At 37.7% G+C, this 24,615-nt stretch overlaps 3 protein-coding genes across 8 annotated transcripts; 2 read left to right on the top strand and 1 right to left on the bottom strand.

The window, feature by feature from the left end:
• The first annotated feature begins 40 nt into the window (after positions 1 to 40).
• LOC129790996 (intersectin-1-like) lies at positions 41 to 12,565 on the top strand. The gene is given in 13 exon segments (XM_055828861.1): positions 41 to 431; positions 511 to 689; positions 782 to 1,402; positions 1,890 to 2,570; positions 2,635 to 2,782; positions 2,842 to 3,078; positions 3,139 to 3,531; positions 7,133 to 7,379; positions 7,382 to 7,575; positions 9,373 to 9,522; positions 9,590 to 9,863; positions 9,938 to 10,111; positions 11,407 to 12,565. Coding segments are annotated over 12 exon segments (3,285 nt in total). The 5' UTR covers positions 41 to 431; positions 511 to 534; the 3' UTR covers positions 11,418 to 12,565.
• Positions 12,566 to 13,145: 580 nt separating this feature from the next.
• LOC129790999 (protein PALS2) lies at positions 13,146 to 22,543 on the top strand. Of its 6 annotated transcripts, none has more exons than XM_055828866.1 (10): positions 13,146 to 13,218; positions 13,442 to 13,544; positions 13,669 to 13,781; positions 19,486 to 19,641; positions 19,722 to 20,183; positions 20,811 to 21,279; positions 21,351 to 21,521; positions 21,592 to 21,755; positions 21,858 to 21,932; positions 22,056 to 22,543. In XM_055828866.1, the coding sequence occupies exons 2-10, from the start codon at positions 13,451 to 13,453 to the stop codon at positions 22,230 to 22,232; spliced, it is 1,881 nt and encodes a 626-aa protein (XP_055684841.1). In that variant the 5' UTR covers positions 13,146 to 13,218; positions 13,442 to 13,450; the 3' UTR covers positions 22,233 to 22,543. The 6 variants fall into 6 exon arrangements, with proteins under 6 accessions (XP_055684841.1, XP_055684843.1, XP_055684842.1 ...); XM_055828867.1 differs by having other exon boundaries at positions 13,171 to 13,352; XM_055828868.1 differs by lacking the exon at positions 21,858 to 21,932.
• A 759-nt stretch (positions 22,544 to 23,302) lies between these two features.
• Positions 23,303 to 24,599, bottom strand: LOC129790993 (vesicle-associated membrane protein 7). Its single transcript, XM_055828855.1, has 2 exons — positions 24,380 to 24,599; positions 23,303 to 24,311 (listed from the first exon to the last, which is right to left on the bottom strand). Exon 2 carries the CDS (start codon positions 24,294 to 24,296, stop codon positions 23,631 to 23,633), a length of 666 nt encoding a protein of 221 aa, XP_055684830.1. The 5' UTR covers positions 24,297 to 24,311; positions 24,380 to 24,599; the 3' UTR covers positions 23,303 to 23,630.
• Between the last annotated feature and the right edge of the window lie 16 nt (positions 24,600 to 24,615).

The raw sequence follows: 24,615 nt of genomic DNA, 5'->3' as shown, positions 1-24,615 counted from the left end.
GTAGATTAGAGTAAAAAATATCTTTATGGAGTCTTAATATATATTTTTATTTATAAAAAATGATTTAAAAAATCGGATGATTCTTAAAATATTAATTAAAAATTAATTTGGAATCATTGACACACCCCTTGACTGTGTGACGGTCCCCTTGGCATTACTAGCCCCTTGTTCGTTATTGATTTTGGACCTTTACTCGTAAATTTTTCGCCATTGGTTGTGAAAAATTGCATTTCCAGTGATTTGTGGGGCGGATTCCTAATCTTGAGAATGGCGTTGTGATCCCCTGGATGCTGTCCAGGTGCTGTGAGTTGGAAAAAGCAGGAAAATCCACGTGCTACGTGTTGTGAGTGCATTTTGTTTTCCTCCACGTCTCTTCCTGGATTTTCTCACTCAATCCCCCGATTCACTCGAGTTTTCCCAATTGTGGAAAGGTAAGTCCGCCCCAGGGGTACCCTGGGATGTCCGGCCAAGTGACCAGGTGGTGATTTGTGGGGATTTCTTGTGATTCAGGAGGGATTTTCTGACGGGAGAAAAATGAATGATCCTTGGGTGGTGACGCCCCGTGAGAAAGTTCGCTTCCGTGACCAGTTTGCAGCCCTCAAGCCCATCAATGGGATCGTCACGGGGAATCAGGCCAGGGACTTCTTCCTTCAATCGGGGCTACAACCGCGGATCCTTGCACAGATTTGGTAAGAAAAGGGAAAATGCGCTTGCGACGAGAAGTTTCCGGAAAGAAAATGACCTTCTAATTGGGATTTTGGGTGTTTTGCGCTTGATTCAGGGGAATGGCTGACACGGATTCCGACGGGATGATGAACATCAATGAGTTTAGCATTGCCTGCAAGCTCATCAATATGAAATTGCGTGGCTTTGAAGTGCCCACCGTACTGCCACCCATCCTCCTGACAACTCTCCTCTCAGCCGGTGGGACGCCCACAATGACACCAACGGGAGCCGGGAGTCTCAGCCCGTTGGATCCCATGAAATCCATTGTGGGGTCTCAGCAGCCCATTTTACCGCCTCCCAACGTCCCAGCAGCCGCTGTGGCACCAGCAATTGTACCGAATCTCCCCCAGGCGGCTCCAATGATGTACACTGCACCCCCCATGGCCTCTGTGGCACCCCAACCAATCCCGGCGCCTGTCTCCATGGCCCCCATAGCTCCGTTGCCTCAAGTAGCTCCAATGGCGCCCATGCCTCAAGTAGCCCCCATCCCTCAAGTGGCTCCAATGGCTCCCACAATGCCTCAAGTGGCCCCAATCCCTCAAGTGGATCCCACCATCAGATACAATTCCCTATCTGAGACACCAACACCCATCGCCACGGGCTCCCCATTGGCACAGAATGGCATCAAACCTCGATCTATGTCCATCACCGATCGGGTGCCCTCAATCGACTCTCCGTGAGTATTATTTTAACTCAATTTTCTCTTTTTTTTCCTCCTCACTGACACACAAATCTTCTGAATTAACAATTTTCTAATAAAATAAATTCTTGTTTATCCTTTGACCAATCAGAGAAATCAATTTTGGGATAAATAATCAAAATTTTAAAGTTCCATTGACCCACTTTTCCCAAATAAACCTTAAATTGTGATTCATCCGAAGGAAATGAATTGAATAACTTAAAGATATGAGAAAGTTCTTTTTTAGAGCTCATAAAATATCTCATAACACTTTCCGGAGAATCGGAAGATTCTCTCTCATGACGGATGATTCTGTAAATAAGTCCTGTGGAGCTTTTTTTTTTGTTATTGAATAAATATTTAGATAGAAAGTCAATCTCAAGTTCATCTTCACAAGAGAGAGCGAGAAAATGGGAAGAAAGTTTTGTGTGTGGAGGAGGGTTAGTGAGAGTGGGTGTGAAAATCGATGCGTATTGTCTTGCAGTCCCGGAGCTGCTGATTGGGCCGTCAAGGACAGCGTAAGGCGCAACTTTACGCAAGTCTTCAATCAGCACGATCGCACCCGCTGCGGTTTCCTCACGGGTACTCAAGCGCGGAACATTATGATGCAGTCGAAGCTCCCAACGGAAACATTGGCACTCATCTGGGGCTTGTCGGACATGGACAAAGATGGGAAGTTGGGCTGCGAGGAATTTGTCCTGGCAATGGCACTGTGCGACATGGCGCTCCGTGGGCAGGAGATCCCGAAGAAATTGCCACCGGAACTTGTGCCACCGAGTTTCCGGAAAGCCCCCTCACGCCCCGGATCAACGGCATCCTCTCGCCATGGGAGTCTCTCGTCGCAGGGCTTAATTGGGGACGTTGTGGACCCAATGGCGGGATTGCCGCAGACGTCGTTTGAGGATAAGCGCAAGGAGAACTTTGAGAAGGGGCAGGCAGAGCTGGAGAGACGTCGAAAGGCTCTGTTGGATATTCAGCGGAAGGAGCAGGAGGAGCGAGAGCGCAAGGAACGCGAAGAAGCGGAAAAGCGAGAGAAGTTACGAATTGAGGCAGAGATGAGGCGTCAGCAGGAAATTGAGAGGCAGATGCAGCGACAGAAGGAGATTGAAATGGAAATGGAGGAGAATCGCAAGAGGCAGCAGGAACAGAGAGAGGCGGCTAGAAAGTGAGTTCTTTCCTTTTGCTATTTTATGATCTTTTCAAATCACTTTTTTGATTGTCTTTTAAAGAGAAATGGAGAGGCAGCGTCAACTTGAGTGGGAGAAACAGAAAATTCAGGAGATGGAAGCACAGAGACAACGAGAACAAGATCATTTGCTACGATTGAAGGGACAGAATCAAAATTCAAGCATTGAATTGAGCACCCTCAATGAGAAGGTATTTTTCGCTGAAATCTTTCACTGAAAAGAATTTTAATTTAAAGAGTTTTCCGGCAGATTAAGGAGTTATCGCAGAAAATCTGTGAGACACGCAGCAGTGTGACCAATGTGAAAGCCGTAATTGATCGCATGAGAACAACACGGGATACATCAAACACAGAGATGACAAATTTGAAGAATAAAATAAAGGAACAAAATGCAAAATTGGTGCAATTGAGTCAGGAGAAGGCGAAACTCGATGCAAGGAATAAGGCTAATCCCGCCGATCAGGAACAAATGTTCAACAATAAGCAAGTAAGAAGTTTCTTCGCTTGACCATAAAGCATTTAACACTCATTTATACCTTCCAAACAGATTCAATTGCAACAGTTGCGCGAGAAAGTTTCAGAGACAACGGAAAAGATTACCAGCAAGAAGAGTGACATCGATGCGAATAGGGAGCAATTGAGTGAGATAAAGAATCAACTGACGGAACTCATTGAGAACTGCGAGAGTCTCTATGGGCAGTACGATGTGCAGAGGAGTCAGGTGATTGAGCTCAAGAATAATCGACGCAATGAAGCAGCTAATGCTTCCTGGGGTGATGACGATGCCTCATGGGCAGCAGCTCCAACCATTGAAAGTACAGCGATTAGTGCAGCTCCAGCTCCAGCTCCTATTCCGGGCTATGCGCAATATCGGGCCCTTTACGGGTTTGTGGGACGCAATGCTGATGAGATTTCATTTGAACCAGGAGACATAATCATGGTGAGTCTCCTTCAAAGCCACAAAGGGGTGTTTATCTGAATAAAAAATAATCCAAATAATTTGGATGATTCGCCAAAGAAATCAAAATATTCAGCAGATGAATATTTCTTTTTTTTAGTCTTAATCTAAATCGATAGAGACTGAGTGAGGAGCAAAAGTCTAAAAAGTACTAAATTCTAGTCGAAGAAGTGAAATTCTATTTAGCACTTTATATGCCTTAATTTAGTACCTTTTCACATTATATTCTAAACCTATACTTCTTCAGCTAGAATTTACAATGTTTTTGGATAAAGTTTAGTACTTTTAATTGTCAAAGTTAGTACTTTTCGGCTAGAATTTAGTACTTTTTAAATTTAATCTAAAGTAGAAAAGTACTAATAAATTCCAAACGAAAACATACTAATTTCTAGCCAAAAATAAAGTAAATTCTAACAGGAAAAGTTGTGAATCGAATAGGAAAAAGTATTAATTTTAAGCCGGAACAGTAATAAATTTAAGGCGAACAAGTACTAAATTTTAGCCTAAAAAGAACTAAATTCTAGTCAAAGTAAAATTCAATTTAGCACTTGATAGGCTTAAATTTAGTACATTCTCCTATTGTATTCAGTATACTTTTTTAGCTAGATTTTAGTACTTTTTAAATTTAATCTCAAGAAGAAGTGTACTAAATTCTATTCAAAAATATACTAATTTCTGGCCAAAAATAAAGTAAATTCAAACCGAATAAGTTGTGAATCGAATAGGAAAAAGTATTAATTTTAAGCTGAAAGAGTACTAAATTTAAGGCGAATAAGTACTAAATTTTAGCCTGAAAAGTACTAAATTTAATCCTAAAAAGTAAGTTCTAACCGAAAAAATTGTGAATTCAATAGGAAAAAAAAAGTATAGGGGAGAGCGGGGCTAATAAAGTCACTTAAGGGTTTGGGAAAAGCTTAAAATATCATATTTCCTAGCTAGATAGAACAAAATGATCTTAGAAAGAGTTGTAGGGCAAGAAATATCCTAAAGAATTGGACTATGCATTTCGCTTTATCTGTTTGAGAAATATGATATTTTGCGCTTTTTCTAAACCCTTAAGTGACTTTTTTAACCCCGCTCTCCCCTATTAATTTTAAGCCGAAAAGGTACTAAACTTAAGGTGAATATGTACTAAATTTAATCCTAAAAAGTACCAATAACAAGGGGTGTTTATCTGGCGAATATTTGGAATATTTTAGCGAATCATTCGAATCTTGACGAATAATCAGACTGTTGACAAATAATCTGAATGTTGACAAAGACTTCGAATCTTTTTAATACTTAGAGGATTTATGAGGACACCGTGGCCATTTTTAGTTTTTAAATAGTCATAGATTAAAATATATTGGACCTATCACGTCTATGTGTAGGAAATTTCAATTATTTTTAGTTAGGTGAAAGAAAATCTGCAAAACTTTTTTCTTTTTAAAAGATAATTAAGGTCAAAGTCGAAATTATAGGCGGAGAATGAAAGAGGGTCACCGTGTCCATTCAAAATTCTCATACATTTTTGACAACCTTTTGAGGTTATGTTTCCCCGTATTTTTCAAATCAGTATCTCTTATTAACTTTTCCGCGATGAAAATCATTAGTATGAACTCATTTTTTTATGTAAGAAGTGCTCAAATAGTTACTTAAAGAACTGAAGGAAGTGATTATGCAGACTCAATAAGAAAATTAGCAAAATTGTAGGAGAAATTTTAATTTGAAATGGCAGTTTTGCATTGATTCTACGCAACTTTTTTTCATTATCATTTTTTTTTGATAAATTATTTAGAAATTGAGTGCAATAATACATGAAATAGATTAAGAATTAATAAAACTTCCGATCCTCATTCAATAAGCATATCTACAATTAACAAAACATTTAAAATTTGGCCTTTTTATTATGTTGGACACGGTGACCATTTTGATCCTCCGCGTGGGTAAAAAAAAGTGTTCGGCCCTCCAAGTGTTAAAGAAAATTCAGAATTTTGACGAATATTCATAAAAGTTCTTGACGAATAAATCGAATCGAGCAAATAATCCGAATATTGACAAATAATTCGAATCTTCACGAATAATTTGAAGGTTTTCGTTCAGATAAGCACCCCTTAACCAATAAAAAAGTAAATTCTTACCTAGAAAGTGGTAAATTCAAGCTGAAATGAGCGAGAATATTCAGATCTTTGGATATATTGTGATTATTCGCAAATCTTCGAATTATTCATCAAAATTGACAAATTATTCGGCAGATAAACACCCCTTGTTCCAAGCTCTTTTTTAGCTGTGATTCTTTCTTAAAAGAAGCACAGCTTCTGTGTACACTCAAAAATGCAAAGTCGTCAGATCGGGCTCAAACTTGGGATGAGCACGAATTAGGGTCCCTACATTCCAAAAAACGGTGGCGCCAAAATTTTTCCGTCCGGCCGTCCGTCCGGCCGTCCGGAGTATAACGCTAAATTACAAGAGAACGGTAATAGATAGAGACTTGCGGTCAACGGCAAAGTTCATATATCGGATGGAAGAAATCAGATTATGAGGTCAAATCCACCCCCCCACCCCCCCGTCCGCCATTTTGAATAACCCCCAAATTTTGTTTTTGCTATATCTCAGTCACTATTATAGCTAGAGGTCTGAAATTTTGATATGTTGTAGGGGACATCAATACCTTTCCAACGATACCTCATCTTCGAAAATCGGCCAAGCCGTTTAGCCAATATGGCCGCCACAATTTTTCATCGAAAATCGGCCATAACTCGAGAACGGCTTGACCGATTTTGATCAACTCAGGCTCAAATGAAAGATATTAATGAGCCATACAATTGCTCGAAACATTGCAAGTTCAAAAAATGACCGCAAGTGGCGCTAAAATCGAAAACAAAATTTTCGATGAGTTTTCGATGAATATCTCGAGCACCGCTTTATAGAATTGCTTCAAATTTTGGTATGTTATAGCTGGCTATAATATCTTTCATCATGCCAAAAATGAAGAAAATCTATGTAGCCGTTCCGGAGATATCGCGTTTTAAAGTAAACATGTCATATCTTGAGTTGCATAAGACCAACGCCACGCGAAGCGGGGCGTTTTATATATACACATATAAAATTAAATTAAATATATATAAATGTATATATATATATATACATTATATATACATATAAAAATGCAAAGATAAATATATAAACTGCAAAGATAAATAATAAATATAACATGGATGGAACAGTATAAAGCGAAAGAACGGTAAGTAAAACTTACAGGCTGTGATTCTTTCTTTGTCAGTGAAATGTGAAATTGACTGAAAATTGAGGATGGGCAAATTTTGAGGAAGGCTTTCTCGCGCACCGAATCACAGCCAACGCGCAGATAATTTGTGAAATGCCTTAATCGTGGGCGTTGGCTGTGATTCGGTACGCGAGAAAGCTTTCCTCAAAATTTGCCCATCTTCAATTTTCAGTCAATTTCACATTTCACTGACAAAGAAAGAATCACAGCCTGTAAGTTTTACTTACCGTTCTTTCGCTTTATACTGTTCCATCCATGTTATATTTATTATTTTAGATGGAAATTACTAACTTTAGCCGCTTATTCCTATTCTTGCAGGTGCCATATGACCAGAATGCGGAACCAGGATGGTTTGCTGGGGAGATTAATGGGAAAACAGGATGGTTCCCAGAGTCGTATGTTGAGAAATTGGATGATGGTGCTCCAGCTGAAATAGCCACGGAATCCACGGATACCTACACGAGTCAGAAATACGAAGAAGTGGAATCCGTCACGGAATCTACCACTTTAGCTGCAAAAACTGCCACAGAAGCACCTACAGATGGAGAATACTACATTGCAACGTATCATACGACTCAGCGGAACCCGGAGATCTCATATTTAATGCCGGTGACGTGATTCTCGTAACGAAGAAAGATGGAGAATGGTGGACGGGAACACTACGAGGGGAATCCGGAATGTTTCCGTGCAACTACGTGGACAAAGCTCCACCGGAATTGTGTGGGAATGTGGGCAGGAATGGCGATATCCACACTGAAGTTGTGAGTAGAATCTCCTCCTCTTTTTTTAGCTGTGATTCTTTCGAAGAAAAGAATAGCACAGCTTCTGTGTACCACCTAAAATGCAAAGTCGTCAGATCGGGCTCAAACTCGGGATGAGCACGAATTAGGGTCCCCACATTCCAAAAAACGTATGTCAAAAAAAAATTCTTCCGGCCGTCCGGCCGGCCGTCCGGCCGGCCGGCCGGCCGGAGTTTGACGCTTAATTACAAGAGAACGGTAATAGATAGAGACTTGCGGTCAACGGCAAAGTTAGTATATCGGCCTGATGTCGTCTGATGGTGAAGTCAAATCCACCCCCCCACCCCTCCGTCCGCCATTTTGGAACACCCCTAAATTTTGTTTTCGCTATATCTCCGGCCCTATTATAGCTAGAGGTCTGAAATTTTAATATGTTGTAGGGGCCCTTAAGACCTTTCCAACGATACCTCATTTTCGAAAATCGGTCAAGCCGTTTAGCCAATATGGCCGTCACAATTTTTCATCGAAAATCGATCATAACTCGAAAACGGCTTGACCGATTTTGATCAACTTGGGCTCAAACGAAAGATCTCAACAAGCCCTACAACTCTCTAGAACATCAGAAGTTCCAAAAGTAACCACTAGAGGGCCTAAAACCAAAAACAAAATTTTCGATTACTTTTCGATGAATATCTCGGAAACTGCACTATGCATTTTTTTCAAATTTTAATATGTTATAGCTGACTATATTATCTAGCTCCATGCCAAAAATGAAGAAAATCTATGTCGCCGTTCTCGAGATATAGCCTTCCAAAGTTAGCATGTCATATCTCGGGTTCTACAGGTCCGATTTTGATCAACTCAAGCGCAAATAAAAGGTTTCGTGAAGCCCTACAAATGTCTAGAACATTGCAATTTCGAGAAATGACCGCAAGAGGCGCTAAAGTCAATATTTTGCATATACAAAATTTTTAAGTCTAAATATCTCAAAAACTGCACTATGCATTTCGTTAAAATTTCAGTATGTTATAGCTGAGGTCAAGACCTTTCCAACGATAGGGCATTTAAGAAAATCTATGGAGCCGTTCAGGAGATATAAAGGTTTTAATATTTTATTTAATTAATACGCTAATTCTCTGGCGGCCCCGCGAAGCGGGGCGCCTTATATATAAGGTATATGAATATAAATGCAAAATAAAATGTAACGGTAAAATATAAATATATATAGTTGCATGTTTAATTAGTACGCTAACTATTTGGCGCCCCGCGAAGCGGGGCGCCTTATATATAAGGTATATAAATATAAATGTAAATGCAAAGTAAAATATAACGGTAAAATATAAATATATATATAGCTACATGGTACAGATTAAGGAGAAAAGGGAATGTACATGGTAAGTTTCACTTACGGGCTGTGATTCTTCCTTCAGACGCCAAGTTAAATATATGTAAATGCAAAGTCTAATAGATAGCTTCAGAGTATGGATTAATCAGAAAAGGGAATGTACTGGTAAGTTTCACTTACGGGCTGTGATTCTTCCTTCAGAGGTCAGTCTAAGTGTGCTATTTGATATAAGTTTGGTAGTGCAAACTCTGGGGAAGGATGACTCGCGCCACGAATCACAGCCAATGCGCGAGTTAGCCTTCCCCCAGAGTTTGCACCACCAAACTTATATCAAATAGCACACTTAGACTGACCTCTGAAGGAAGAATCACAGCCCGTAAGTGAAACTTACCAGTACATTCCCTTTTCTGATTAATTTTACAAAGCAAAAAAAGATTTCTTGAAATTAATGTTAAAATTTGCTGCATTTAAAGAATAATTCCGTGGCACCTTTGAAGCTTGACAACGCCGAAAGTGAAGCAAAGCATCAAGCTGAGATGGATTCGGAAGTTTCGCAGATTAATACGAGACCCAAGAGTGAATCTGTTGACTATTCAGTACCAGCATCAGCATCAGCAACGCCCGTAAGTGCTTTAAGATTTAATTCTCTGAAGGAGTTTTTGTGTTCTAAAGAATTTTTTGTTGTTTCAGAGTCTTCGTGGCAAAAAGCCCGAAATTGCACAAGTAATCGCACCATATGAATCCACAACGCCAGAACAGCTATCACTGCAGCGTGGACAGCTGATAATGATTCGGAAGAAGACTGACACGGGTTGGTGGGAGGGGGAACTGCAAGCAAAGGGGCGTCGTCGGCAGATTGGTTGGTTTCCGGCAACGTACGTGAAAGTACTGCAAGGTGGACGCAATAGTGGTCGCAATACGCCTGTTTCGGCTAGTAAAATCGAGCTAACCGAGACAATTCTGGGTAATTCCTCAAAGATAAAAGAAAATCATAAAAAATGGATTTTTTTCATTAATTAATTTTAATTTTTCTTGCAGATAAAGTGATAGCATTGTATCCGTACAAGGCACAAAATGACGACGAGCTGTCCTTCGAGAAGGACGACATTATCAGCGTTGTGGGTAGAGATGAGCCTGAATGGTGGCGTGGGGAACTCAATGGGATCCAAGGACTCTTTCCCAGTAACTACGTTGGGCCATTTGTGACGTCAGGTGAGTGAGGAAATTCATTCGAAATATCTTTTTAAAGCGAAATTCAGCTATTTAACATGCTGAAAATGAAATTATTTTAATAAATTCTTTTTTTTACTAAAATTTTTGTTTTTAGTTTTTAATAAAATTTTTTTTTTCTCCAAAACAACATTTTAAGATACTTTTCCTAGTGTTTGATGTTTCTTTTCTATTATCTGACGTTCCATTTCTAACGCTTGACGTTTTGTTTTAAATTTTTGACTTTCTTTATCAAAAGTTCTTTAACGTTGCTATGTCTTAAGTTTGACAATTCTTTTGTGACTTTTGATGTTTCTTTTCAAACGTTTGACGTTGTTTTTAACGACAGAATCCTTCTAGCGCTATATGTTCTTCTTCTAGTCTTTGATGGTTTTTCATCTAACGTGCTACTTTAAAAAAAAATCTTTAACGTTTTTTTTTCTCAATATTTAACGTTTCTATTTAACGTTTTAATTATTTTTCTGATTTTTCACGTATCTAAGGTTTGACATTTATTTTCTAACGTGTCATTATTTTAGCCAATGACATTTTTTATTAACGTTTTTCAAACCTTTGATGTCCTTTTTTGACATTTAAATGTTTTTTTGTATCATTTGACGTTCCCTAACTAACGTCTGATGCTTCTCTTCCAACGTTTGCCATTGATATTTCTAAAGTTTGACAATTCTTTTGTAACATTTTTTGTTTCTTAAACGTTTTTTTTTAACGGAAAAGTCCTTTTTCAAACGGTAGATGTTCCTTTTATAATGTTTGATAACGATTGATATTTATTTAACCTTTGACGTTTTTTCTTAATATATAACGTCCCTATTCTAATGTTTGACGTTTTGTTTCACATTTTTGACATTCCTTCTTTAACGTTTAATTATTTCAACCTTTGATATTTTTATTAATGTTTATCAAACGTTTGAAGTTATTTTTTCTTACGTTTAATGGTTTTTTCTATCACTTGATTTTCCTAAACTAATGTTTGACATTGCTAATTTTAACGTTTGACAATTCTCTGTAGTGATTGGCGCTTTTTGACGTTTTTTCTAACGATGGATTTCATTTTGTAATCTTTGACAATTTATTTCTGTTTGACGTCTTGAATGTCAATGTTTGATATTCTTACAAAATTTGACATTCCTTTTCAAACATTTGACGTTTATTATGACGTTTGACAATTACTTTTGAATATTTTTTCCATAATTTTTTTTCTTATCACTCTTTTAAAGAAAAATTGATCTTTTATTCAAAAAGTGTTAGAAAATAAAAAAAATATTTTTCTTTTGCAGGAAATGTATAAATTGCGCTTAATAAATAAATAACTCTTATATATCAACGGGGGACGGACAGTAGAGAGGAGGATGACCCACAAATGAATAAAAATGAAATGAAATGAAAAACAATATGTTTACAGACAAATAGTAATATTATATAAATTTAAAAAAAAAATTAGTAAAAGAAAAAAATGCAAGAATTGACATTGTAAACATTATAAATTCCTGTTGAATTTAGTTTAGTGAACACAATAATATCGAAGTATTATAAATTCAGTGAAAAAGAAAAAAGATGAAAACTATTGTGAGGAAGAATATCACTTTGAGAACAATTTTTTATGTTCAAATATCTACAGTTTTTTTTTTATTATGAGGAGGGAAGGAACATAACTAATCACCTCTTTCCCCTTTCTCGTTCTTTCTGTCCTTTGGTTTTTCTAGGGGCGCGAGAGTTTAGTTAGCTAAAGAAACATGTTAGCTGCAAAATAATAATGTAATTTGTAAAAAAAAAGAAGAAATGAAAAGACGATGGCAATTTATTGCAATCGAGTCTCCAGTTAAATTAACTTATGTTTGTTGACTATTATTTAGTTAAAGAAATAATGACGGAGGATGGACTATTAATTAATATTATTATATTATGCAAGAAACTATCTCAAATAATGTGCGATAAATTCTTACAACAAAAAAAAAAACAAATAAATTTAAATGTTTAATCATAATATCGTATCGTAAAAAAAATGTAAAATGATGAATTTACTTTCTTTTCGCTTTTGTGTAAAACATTGTAATTTATAGTCTAAAAAAAATATTTAACAAAATGAAAAGAAAAAAAAGCAAAAGGAGATGAAAAATCTTTGGCTGTTGAAAATGAAAAAAAAACTGCTGTAAATTATAATTTAATTTAAAAAACAAAGGAAAGTTTAATTGAATCATCCAAAAATAGTTTAGGATGAGTTCTAAAAAAAAGGAAAACTATTTAAAAATGACAATTTGAAGAAAAATAGTCACTGTAATGAGTTTTGCAGGATAAAAGGACTCTTTAATTTATAGGGCTGCCCTGTGTTTATCATTCCTGTTCCATGTTATTACCTTCAAAATAAGGATGCTATATTATATACTTTAAGTATTTCAGTCAAGGCGAACACAATAAAAAGTATACAAACGATAAAAATACAATTTTTCTTTATTTGCTGCCATTTTCAGCAGTTGTAAGCCCCTTGGAGGTAACGGATATTTTAAATTCAAAATTCTTGATTTGACAGTTTTTTTTGGGAAATTTGGGATACTACGCTGAAAGAGTTTTGGTGGCTGTGAAAAAATCAAATTTTCTCCACTCCCTAGCAATTTTCCCACTGCAGGGGGCGTCTTTGGGGCCCCCTGCACCTGTTCCGGGAGGTTTTGTGGGTTTTTTGAAGGGGTTTTTCGGGGATTTGATTTGGGGGAAAAGCCGCCGGCAGTTTTCGTTTTTACTTTTTTTCCCCGGAATGAATTTTCGCAATTTTTTGTTTTTTTCGTATTCAGCCAATGCGCCGCATTTACCTGAACCCGGAAAATCTAATTTTTTCCGGAAAATTCGCGGAAAAACGCAAGAATATTGCGAAAAACTGTTTCGCGCTGAGACTTTTGATTTCTTTCAAATACCCGCCACCACTAGCGTTGCAGTCTGTAAAGAGAGAAAAGCATACAGTGAGGTATTAGAGAATGCCACCTCGGATGTACTCTTCTTGCTCATTGAATAAATTCGCGCAAATAGTACATGCGATGAGACGTCTATGCGAGAGTTCAGTGTAAATTGTTCGTACAATAGGGAGTGAGTGCTCGCAGGTAAATAGAGAAAAATCCCCCTTTTTCACGCTTTTCCACGCTCTCTGGCAGTGCCGAAGGTGCCACAACACCTGACAGACCTGCTGAGCGCACATTCAGGTGCTTCCTGGTGCTAAAAACAGCCCAAAGTGGAGGTTTCACATTTCGCGACTTTCCCTTTCTGCCTTGCAAAATCTTCTTCAATTTACAATTTCTTTTTCTTTTCTTTTTCTCGCCCCGGAAGACTCCCAGGATGGTGCGCCTGAACAAGTCAGAGCGGCAGGATAAGAGAGAACTCCTGGCGAGTTTAAATCAAGTAGACAGCTTAGGGAAGCCCATTGACAATGGTGAGTAAGAGTGGATAAAAATAGCCATCCGGAGGAGGAAAAAACAACTCCCTCCTTGAGATTTGGAAGCTGTTTGTGTGACTGCTCAAGTGGGAATTTATCTGTGAATCTTCTTTTTTTGCAGAAGCCTTCGAGAATTGCCATGAACACCTCGAGGGTGCATCGAATTCCAACGACACGGATCTCCTCTTCCTGACCGGTCTCCTCAACTCCACTGCTGTGACCCAGCTTATAAAGGCAAGTACCCCATATCCGTGCACTCTGCTCCCCCTCCAGCAAAGTACCAGGCCACGTAAAAGACGCGCTTTCGTGTGTTTATTGACACAAGAGTTTATCGCCTTTTTGGGGCCAAAACACGTATAGCATCTCTAATGAGATCGCCTCCTCCCTGCGGCACAGCTTATTGTTTTCGTCACAGTTCTAAATTTATTTTGTTGTTTTGTTGATCTTTTGTGGATTAGGCAGAAATTGCGTTCTTTAACATTCTCTTTAATTTATAATTTTAAATTCATTAAGTAGAGGTAATTTTTTGAGTTAAAATTAAAGAAAAGGCTTTAAAAAAGATTCTTTAAAATGTCGTAGAAAGCAAAATCGATTATTTCGCACTAAAAGAGAGGAAATAAAAGCATTTCTGCATGTTATATAGGTCACACACGCCCAGAGCGTGTAAGATAAATGACGCGTGGAGTATGAAATTATTATGGATTGTGTGCACGAAGAAAATGCAGAAAGGAGTGAAATAAAAATGCCCAGAATTATTCCTTTTAAAAGAAAAATATTTAACGAATTTATGTTATTTTTTTAAAGAGGATTATTCAGATCCTTAGGAGTTAGTCCCCAAAGAGGTAACCATATTTTGTTTTTAAATTATCGTAGGGCATTGCTAGAGACTCAAGAAAAGCGTGGACATATCCCGAAAAAGCGCTGTTTATTTCAAATCGGTTGCATACTTCTTTGATTTTTTTCTTAATTTCTAGTTATTATCATTATTGAAATGCGAGTTTTCCCAGCGGATTTCCCCTGCAAGTGCTATATCAAATGTAAGATAATTAAAAATGCTACAAAATCATATAAGTTAAAATTGGTTACGTGGAATATTGGAGAAATGGGAGGCAAAAGAAAAGTTCACTGCCGGAAAATCTCGCGAGTTTTCCACCGTAGGAAAATGGTTTAAATATATATTGTTAGGCCTTTAAATAGCTTTCATATGACACAGAAAGGAATTTTATAGAATAACTAGAAATTAAGAAAAAATATCAAAAAAGTTTGCAACCGATTTGAAATAAAATGTGAAAATTCGTATATTTCCCAGCGCTTTTCCGGGAAATGTCCACGCTTTTCTTGAATCTTTAGCAATACTCTACAATAATTTAAAAACAAAATTTGGTTACTTCTTTGGGGACTGATTCATACTTCTGTGAATAACCTTATTTATATTTAATCGCTTTTTTTAAATAGAAAAGAACGTTCTCATTAACCTTTATAATAATTGCTAAAATATTTTAAAAACGAGGTAAATTGTCGCTTCGCTCCAATTTACCTCGCCTCGCTTCGCGGGGATTTGCTGCGCTTCGCGCAATTTTTAGAGAGAAAAATTGTGATGGATTATAAGTAGTTTGAGTTCACTTATCAAACCCAAAAGAAAAATTTGCAAAGAGAAGAAATCATTTTCATACAACATTTCAGGCGCCAAATTCAAAAATTCGTAAAAAATACATGAGATTTATATGGGGGCTACCTGAAGGGGGGCTTTGGGGGGAAAATGAATACGGCCACTCGAAAGCGCCTGATATAAGGAGCCTCTGTGCCAAATTTCATCGCAATCGGTCAAACGGTGTGGATTTGTATAGCTGTACAGACACGAAGATTACCAACAAACAGACCTTTCTTTATTATATAGATATGAAAAATTAGACAAATACTTTTGAAAACCGCGCCTCATTAATGATAGACAGAATGACAGAATTAAGCAAGATTAAAAAAAAATATCCAATTGCGATGGAGTCAAAAATACAATGGAAGAAACGGGTTAACAATACATAATATAATAAAATGTCTTAGTCTTATATCGTTCTTCACGTTTAGTTATTCAACTGAAATTTATTTTAGAAACTACTTTAGAAATCAATGAAATACCTCTTGGAGCATTCAAGTTATTGAATGTATTGAATTTTCGCCCAGGGTTGAAAGTTTTCTTTCCATTCAACCTTGAAAAACCCGAAAGAACCTATATCTAAAATTATTTCTAATTTCAAGTTTAAGGACTAATCTTTTGAAATAATTTATTAGATTTTTAAAAATATATTTTTTTTGTATTTGCTATACTAAAAAATCTTTAAAATCTATAAAATAAAATAAACAAGCTTAAATAAGTAAATCCAGGTTAAAAAGATCACAAAAAACTCTTCATACAAGAATCTTATAAGACCCAAACCACCAGTCAGGTAGTCAACAATCTTATAAGACAACAAAAAGGAAGATTCAAATAGGGGTTTGCCTCACTTGTTTGCGCTCTTTAAAACTTGTACGGTGTTTTGTAAGAACACAGGGCGTAGCAGGCAAGTCCGGCAAAGCAAATGAGAAATATTTCTTCAGCATTTAAATTCACTATGATGGAAGTAAATGGGGGGAAAATGAGTGGCACACATGCAAGAAAAGGCCGTGTGTGGGTAACAATCGAATGGATTGTTGCTGGAGAAGGAGAGAAAAATATTCAGTATTGTTGTGAGCATTGGCAAGTGCGAACACACCTTTAAGCTTACCTTTTCATTCCCACCTTTGGGCGGACGCAGAGAGACAAAATCCAGTAAATTTTCCATATTTTCATTGATTTTTCCATCATTTTTCGTGCATTGTGGTGCAGTTTGTGTGGGAAAGTTGCGAAATTTTCACAAATTCATGCAGTGATCGCATTTTCTCGATCGTAAAAGTGATTTTTCTTTCTTGGGCATATGTATAGCAATTGTATGGTGTTGCCCAGGTAGGAAAGAAAAAAGAATCACGTAACACGTCACAGTTTCTCACCGTGAAGGAGAAACTGAGAGAGTGGTTTGTGTTTGTGGGGCTCGCGATCGTGCCTCACACGATCACCTGCCCAAAAAGTCGTTCGCGATCTTCGGCTGGGAATTGTGATGTGATCTCACACGACATTATTCCAGACAATCTCACTTTGCGGTGGAATTGGCAACGCCCAGTATTTTATTTTTCTGCCTAAATATTCATTTTTACCGAGAAGAGTGATCTTCTGCGATCGAAAGGGTTAAAAACTGATCAAATATTCTTTTAGTTTGGGCTAGGATAGATTTTACTATTTAATTGCTGTCTTAATCAATGCAAAAGTTGTGAAATTTTCACACAATAATATCAAAGGGAAGAATTATCATTTCGACTTCCTATAGGACAATCTTCAGGTCCTCACACGGAAAAGGAATAAAAGGATAAATAAATGTAAAGGCAAGAAAGGCGCGAAAATTCTTTGTGAATGTTCCTTCAGCGAATCAAAATATAAAAGCACACCGTTCTTTGTTTAGTCTTTATTTCCACGACAACGTGGTGGATTGTTTATTGTTGCAACGCAAGGGTGGTTTATGGTTGGTATTGATTAAATGCCTCAACACTGGGTCATTGGAATTAATGCGTTGAGTGAAAATTTCCTCGACGACGCACGAAGAAAGTTATCCAAACAAGATACACTACACACGTTTAATTCCAGAACTGTGCGGTGGGATGTGGGATGGGAAAAATGAGGCATTCAATTGACGGTGGAATTAAATCCAGAGCTGTGTGATGTTGCAATAAAAGAGAGCAAATTGAATGAATCACTAATTAAAGGCAAACACACAGCACAAGTACATTTTTTTTTACGTATGTGGGGGTCAGAGGCAAAAATTGAACCACCATTGTCGAAAATCAGTCAATGAACATTAGAGAGTCGCGTACGGTCAGTGTGGTGTACACAAATTGAGGAATTTGAATGCAAAAGAGCTGCCAGAAAACTCATTAAAATGGCACGTAAATTGTTGAAAATGTGCTAAACATTCTAAACAAAACTACTGTGGATTTGTTGACAAAATAAATTTTGTACTCGGAAAATACGCCTCTTTTATTCCTGAAGCAATTGAAGAAAAGTTTTGCGGTTTAATTGAGTTTTTTTATCCTTATTTTAATTATAAAATGTTTAAAAATTCTATTAAAGATGTTTTTTCGTAATGAGTTCATGACGAATGTTGTTTACAAAGAAGCGTTTATATTGAGATTGCAGACAGATGAATTTTCTTTTGAAATACGACCTTAACATCTTTAAATTTTTTTTTTCATAATTTCGTTTAAAGTTTATTTTACTCGTATTATGCAGAGATATTATGAGAAATATACAAAAATCAGTCTTAACCAACATTCTTCGTAATTCATTCTTTTATTTATTAAGCGTAAAAAAACATCTATTGGAAAAGTATCCGCATTTAAGGGGGGTCTCTTGGGAAAACTGTTAGAATTTACACATTTTTAATGTTGAAATTTTTTTGGGGTTTTTCTTAAACATGGTTTTCCTATGTTGGTTACATTTGTAGCCTAGTTATTGAAGTGTAAGAAAATCACTTTTCGCCATTTTAGGTGCGACGCCATCTTGTATTTTTCCGACTTTTCCGCAGGACTGCCCTAAAACACAAAGGTAGGTTTTTCTCAGGATCTACTGGATGGATTTTGATGGGATAAAAAGCAAATGAAAGAGGAAATACCAATGCAGATTTTGATGTAGCGGAATTTTGAATTTCCGTTCTGGGGCTGAGAAAAGTGAAAAAACGTCAAAAATGTCTGAAAAAAGTCACATTTTTCCACTTTTCTCAGCCCCAGAGTGGAAATTCAAAATTCTGGTACATCAAAATCTGCATTGGTATTTCCTCTTTCATTTGCTTTTTACCCCATCAAAATCCATCCAGTAGATCCTGAGAAAAACCTTCCTTTGTGTTTTGAGGAAAATCTCAAGATGGCGTCGCATCTAAGATGGCGGAAAGTGATTTTCTTACTCTTTAATGATAAGTCTTTAAATGTCACCAACACTTAAAAACCAAGTTTAAGAAAAACCCCAAGAAAAATTAAAATATTTAATTTCACCAGCTCTCAAAAGAGACCCCCCTTAAATGAACGATGAAACATTCGCGCGAATGTTTCAACTCTTTCGTGTCTGCGAGAAACATTGAAAGTTGCGATCTTTTTCTCACGATTTTTATTCTGTTGATGCTATCAAAGGACATATTTCCAAATTAGAAAATTTATAAAGTTCATTAAAAGTTGATAAAGTAAAATGTTTCACGTTTGGGCAAACATATAACACAATAGACGCAAAAGGGTTAACAAGGTTATTTGAAACTTGTTTATGAGCAATGACTTAGATTAGCAACTTCACTGCTCCACATTTTTTTGTAAACTTATTGTATTAGACCATGATTGTGACATAGAGAAACAAAAAAAAAATTTGCTGCAATATAATCAAAAAAGTTTCAGACCTTGACAAAAATCGCCGACGAAACATTAGCTTGAATGTTTCTTACATTTAAAGAGATGTAAAACAAAACAGTTACGGTATTATTTACAATTTTGAGTAAATCTTTATCGATTTCTGAATGTCTTTTGGAACTTTTAGCTTGAAAGACTTTAGTTAAATTTAAAGAATTTTGAAAAATTTTTTCTATTTGTTTCTTCCAATGAGGTTTTATTTCCTATAATTATCTTTCTTGCGATAAGAAGTTTAAGAATCCTTCCTTTAACCGAATTCATCCGATTTTTACGAGAGGATTATGTTATTTTATTTTAAATTATATTTTAGTGGTTAATGGGGTTATTTGGAGAATTATTTTCTGAACTTTGCTTGATTGATGAAATTTCTAATCACGGAAAAGGAAGATTTTCAATTAATATGATTTTTCTTAATTACTCTTACTAGATTCAAAAGAACTTTGACGAGGAGCCCGTGGAAGTTATCGAACCCGAACTTCTGGGCGTAAGTGATATTCTCTCCGAAGTTGGCCAACACTGTGCACGATCTTGGAAACCAGAAGCCAGAGAGCTGCTGAAGATCATTCGGAATCCTCACGTAAAGGTAAGAATTCTGAATTCCTTACAAGGAAGTTTTTTTTTCAATTTTTTAGAGTTTTTCAATAATTCAATTTTTCAATTAAGGCTGTTTGTGACACACACGATCGCGTTGGGAGGAATTTTGAGGAATACCGTGAGAAGCAGAATATCCAGCCGATTGTAAGGGACGTGCCAGAAGGTGATCTACTCAACAACGACATGCCGGTGGAGACGATAAAGATGGTTTGTCTCCGGAGGAACCCAAATGAACCTCTGGGGCTAACAGTGGAGATTGATGAGCACAAACAACTCATGGTGGCCAGAATAATTGCCGGTGGAATGATTGATCGTCAGGGATTGCTCAATCCGGGTGATGTTATTCTCGAAGTGAACGGTGTACCCGTGAGCACCCCCGAGGAGCTACAGGCACAGATTAGTGTTGCCAAGGAATCGGTGACACTGAAGATTGGACCGAATTTGGATGAGGAGATGAAATCTGCCAGACTAACCATGTCTGGTGGCCAGGTAAAGAGTGGGAGAAACTTAGAGCCCGGAAAGAAGATGACGGTAAGTTGTGTTTTCCTTTTTCTTTTGTTGATTTCTTTCATTTGTTGCTTCTCTAACACTTCTTTTTTTCCGTGTATGTTTTGTGCCCGTCGTGTGGGTTGTAGGCCTTTTGTTAACGTCTTGCGAGTTTTATTTGAAGATTTCATTGAATTTTGTTTTATTATTTCTTTTAGTTTATCTTTTAAATTTTTCATTAAATTGAATTCTTTTTTAGAGATAAATCATTTTCTTTTGTGATTTTATTGATTTTTGTTAAGCTTTGAGTTGCTTCCCCTTGGCTTTCTATCACACTTCTAATTGATTTTCAAAGCTTTTTTTTTATTTTCTTTGATTTCTCTTTCCGTTTTCACTCTTTAATCACTAAATTTTCACCTCACACAATCACAAATGGAAGTGGTGGACTGGTTGGTATTTATGGTAAAAAAAAAAAGATATAAATCTTATTTATGAAAATATCTCTCAAATCTATCTCTCAAATGATCTGCAAATGCACAAAAATCACGCGCTTTTGGGCGTCAATGTTGATCAATATCGATGTAGTGATTAATGCAAAAAAAAAGTAATTTAAAAGTTTTCCAACTGAATGTTCTTCAGAGATTTTTCTTTTCTCTTTCTGTGAATTTTTAGTGCTACATGAGGGCTCTGTTTGAGTACGATCCCTCACAGGATACTCTTCTACCGTGCCAGGATATTGGTTTGCAATTCCATCATGGAGATATTCTGCAGATTATCAATGTTAAGGACCCCAATTGGTGGCAGGCAAAGCATGTGGGCACCGAGGGTCCCATTGGATTGATTCCATCGCAAGAGCTGGAGGAACGGAGAAAGGCCTACGTACATCCGGAAGCTGACTATGTGCACAAGATTAGCATCTGTGGCACGAAGATTTCCAAGAAGAAGCGCAAAACAATGTACAAGAGCAAGTCAAATAATGACTTTGACAAAGCAGACCTCATTTTCTACGAGGAAGTCACAAAGATGCCACCATTCCAGCGAAGGACTCTCGTTCTTGTTGGGGTTCAAGGTGTTGGCAGGAGGACACTGAAGAATCGTCTCATTAACAGCGATCCCACAAAATTCGGCACAGTTACGCCACGTAAGTCATCCTCCTCTCGATGAAAATTCTTGTAGAAGATTGATTTTTAAAGGATTTCTTCCTTCTTGCAGACACCACACGTCCTCCACGTGTCCTCGAGGAGAACGGCAAGGGGTACTGGTTTGTCGATCGGGAGCACTTTGAGGAGGAATTGCACAACAACAACTTCCTCGAGCATGGGGAACACAATGGGAATCTCTATGGCACACACTTGGACTCCATTAGGGATGTCATCAAGCAAAGTGAGTGGCTTTTCTGCTGTGTATTTTTGACTTTACTTCGATATGATAACAAAACAATTCTATTTTGCAGACAAAATGTGCGTCTTGGACTGTGCCCCGAGTGCACTGAAACTCCTCCACAACAGTCAGGAATTCATGCCATTTGTTGTGTTCATCGCAGCTCCGGGAATGGAGCAGCTCAAGCAAATCTACGCTGAACGGAGAGCAACGGGTGGTTCCCAGAGGAATCTCGCGGTAAGACTGACTTGCAAATCATCATTGCCTTGTTCTGTGTTCTTGATGTTTCTTCTTGCATGTTTTGTGCGTTTATTTTTTGCTCCGAAAAAACGAAAATAGTTTGATAGGCAGAGTTCCATCCGGTACAGCTCGAGACGGGCACGAACCCTGGAGTCCCTTGCATCACTCTACGAGGTGAGAATCCGCCCCCAAATGAGTGTTTGTGTTTCAATGCTCGCTGAGGGATTTTGTGGCTATTCGAGGGGGTATTCAATGAGAAGAAAATTTAATTTAAAAATGTAAAATTTTTCCTGGTAGGATGATGATCTTGTCCAAGCAGTGGAGGACAGTGCACTGCTACAGAGGAAGTATGAGAAATATTTGGATCTCGTGATCGTAAATGAGGACTTTGACATTACTTTCCGCAAAGTAATTGAGGCCCTCGATGAATTGGCCCATTCACACCAATTTGTTCCCGTCAATTGGATCTACTAAAAAGGCTTCCGCCGCCGAAGGACCCCAAAGGGATGGAGTGCAACGTGCGGAAATATCCGCAGATAAAATGTCTTTTTTTAATTAATGTGGCAGCTTTTTGAACGGAACGCTGTAGTTCAAATTAGTGGCATTTTTTCACATCATTTTTTTATGTTCGTCCAGCATTAATCGTATTATAAATATAGTAAAATGAATCTCTACTTCAAGGCTCTCTCCAAGGGAGTTTTTTTGTACCGTGTATGTAGAACATAAGTATTTTTTGTCTCGAATTTGTAGTTTTTTTTTTTCAATAAATATTGCTTCTAAGAAAATTGTGATTTTCTCTTTAGCGCCTGACTCATTTTCTAGTGAATGTTAACCAGCTTATTGACTAGAGGAGAAGAGAAGAAAGCGAAGAGAGGCAGATTAACGATGAGAGAGACAGAGATAGAAGAGAGTTGCTGTTCGGAAAACTTTTGAAATAAAATAATATTTGAATTTGGCGCGCACTCAAAGTGGTGAATTCGAGAGGTGAAAAAATTTAGATAACGTGGGGAAAAAGGAATGATTTAGCGGCAAAAATGACAACAGATTTAGAAGGTGCTTGCTCCGTAATAAAGTGTAATTTTATCGCGTCAAATACGGAAATTGCGCGAACAGTTGCTGAGCGAAGAGGTGATAATGGGAGAAAAGTTTAGAGTTTGAGTAATCAGTCGTAGTTGCACCGTCAACGAGAGCTGTTTAAACCTTGGATGATTTTGCTGGCCAAAATGGCCAATTCGACTTTTTTCAATCGCCACAGAATTAAAATCTTTTTAACATTTTGTGATAAATTTTACATTTGTATTTAGGGGAGTTTCATTACTTCAGGATCGTGGAAAGAAAACTTGGAAAAATACTTTCCTTTGAGAGAAAATGAAGGTCAAAGTTTTGAGGTTAGAAACCTCGATCCTCTAAGTGTTAATTGTGAGACTGAGTGTTGAGGTTACTGGGGGAGTTGCCTCCCTATGTAGCGCTCATTATTTTTAATGGGTGAGAAGAGTACATCCGATGTGACGTTAACCAATACCTGACTAATAAAACGCTTGATATTTTATTAAAATTATGATTATTTTATTGACTTATACATTTTGCATCTAAATAACATATAATTATATTTTCTTTTAATTTTTTTCGATTTATACGCACCGCCGATTGAAGAATAAAAAATAATAAAAAAGGTGTGCAGAGTGAGAGGGAGGATTTCCAGGAATTTTAACACACAAACAAACAATATTGATATAAAAAGATTTTGATAAAAAAAAAACATTTGTAAAAGATAAGATTGACATAGAATGAAGTGGACAAGGGGACTGTAATACTTAAGCCTAGGTTTTGGGGGGGGATTCCTAGGAGAAAGCCTTCTAAGGGTTGTGGAATTTACTGCTTCCGGATGCAGGATTGCCAGGCGAGCCCACCGCAAGCCATACTCACGATCACATAGATGATAAAGCCAATGATGGCCCCCAAGATCACGTACATACGAATATTCTTCCAGAACATCTCACGCGCGAGATTCCGGGATGTGTGTCTGAAGCTGACGGAAGTATTCCGCAGATTCTCCGTCTTGTTGACGAGTAGTTCAAGGCGCTCCCCGCGGGCTGTTACATTCTCAATATTCTTCACCATGATGTCCTTCAGCTCATCAATTTGCCCATGGACACGCGATAGGGAATCATACTCAACGGCATCGCTGAACTTCCGCATCTCCGTGGCCAGGATATGTGAGAATTCCGTATTCATGGCGTATGCAATTGCCGTGGCAGCTGTGAGTCCGTACGTTGAGATGAATCTCTTCTTGATCTCCCCCAGAAACATGAACGCCCTGCTGCGCTCAAAATCCCCATCTGTGATGCACATGTAGGTGATCCTATCCTCGCAGATGTAGTGAATGAGGTAGGCTCCGTGTGAGTAGGTCAGCTTGTTGTTCTCCGGAGGGATTTTCGTGAAAATCTGCTCCGTGACTTCGGCAAAGTTCCCAACACACTCTGCATACTTTGCCAGCACAGTACTCCCGCGTGCTATTACACTGTACAGGATCGGCATGGCTGTCCGTCTAACCTGGAAAACAGCCCCAGATGGAGATTTGTCCACCACAAAAAGAGAAAAACATGAAATTGTTGACTCACTTCCTGGTGATTCCCAGCGAAACAAAGACACACTGCTTATTGTCTACTTGTGGTCAAAGCATCCACTCCCACTTGCCACAGCTACTTCGGGAATCTCTCTGGAGTCCCGAGGAAGTTAACAGGAGCACGAGAATCAAAGCGATCTGGGCAAATTTTGGGGATTTTTGGGGTGTTTACGACGTAAATTTTATCAAAACACAAGTCAGCTGTCAAACCTGTCGAGCGTCACCTTGGAT

This window comes from Lutzomyia longipalpis, chromosome 2 (genome assembly GCF_024334085.1).
Source record: "Lutzomyia longipalpis isolate SR_M1_2022 chromosome 2, ASM2433408v1".
Lineage (NCBI taxonomy): Eukaryota > Metazoa > Arthropoda > Insecta > Diptera > Psychodidae > Lutzomyia > Lutzomyia longipalpis.
This window is presented reverse-complemented; position numbering and strand designations above follow the sequence as displayed.

Bases quoted from the DNA above. Each gene is read 5' to 3' on its own strand.
- LOC129790993 (XM_055828855.1), bottom strand. From the start codon at position 24,296: ATGCCGATCCTGTACAGTGTAATAGCACGCGGGAGTACTGTGCTGGCA.
- LOC129790999 (XM_055828866.1), top strand. From the start codon at position 13,451: ATGGTGCGCCTGAACAAGTCAGAGCGGCAGGATAAGAGAGAACTCCTG. The intron at 21,522-21,591 runs GTGAGTGGCTTT...TCTATTTTGCAG, and splicing joins TAGGGATGTCATCAAGCAAA to ACAAAATGTGCGTCTTGGAC. The intron at 21,756-21,857 runs GTAAGACTGACT...AAACGAAAATAG, and splicing joins GTTCCCAGAGGAATCTCGCG to TTTGATAGGCAGAGTTCCAT.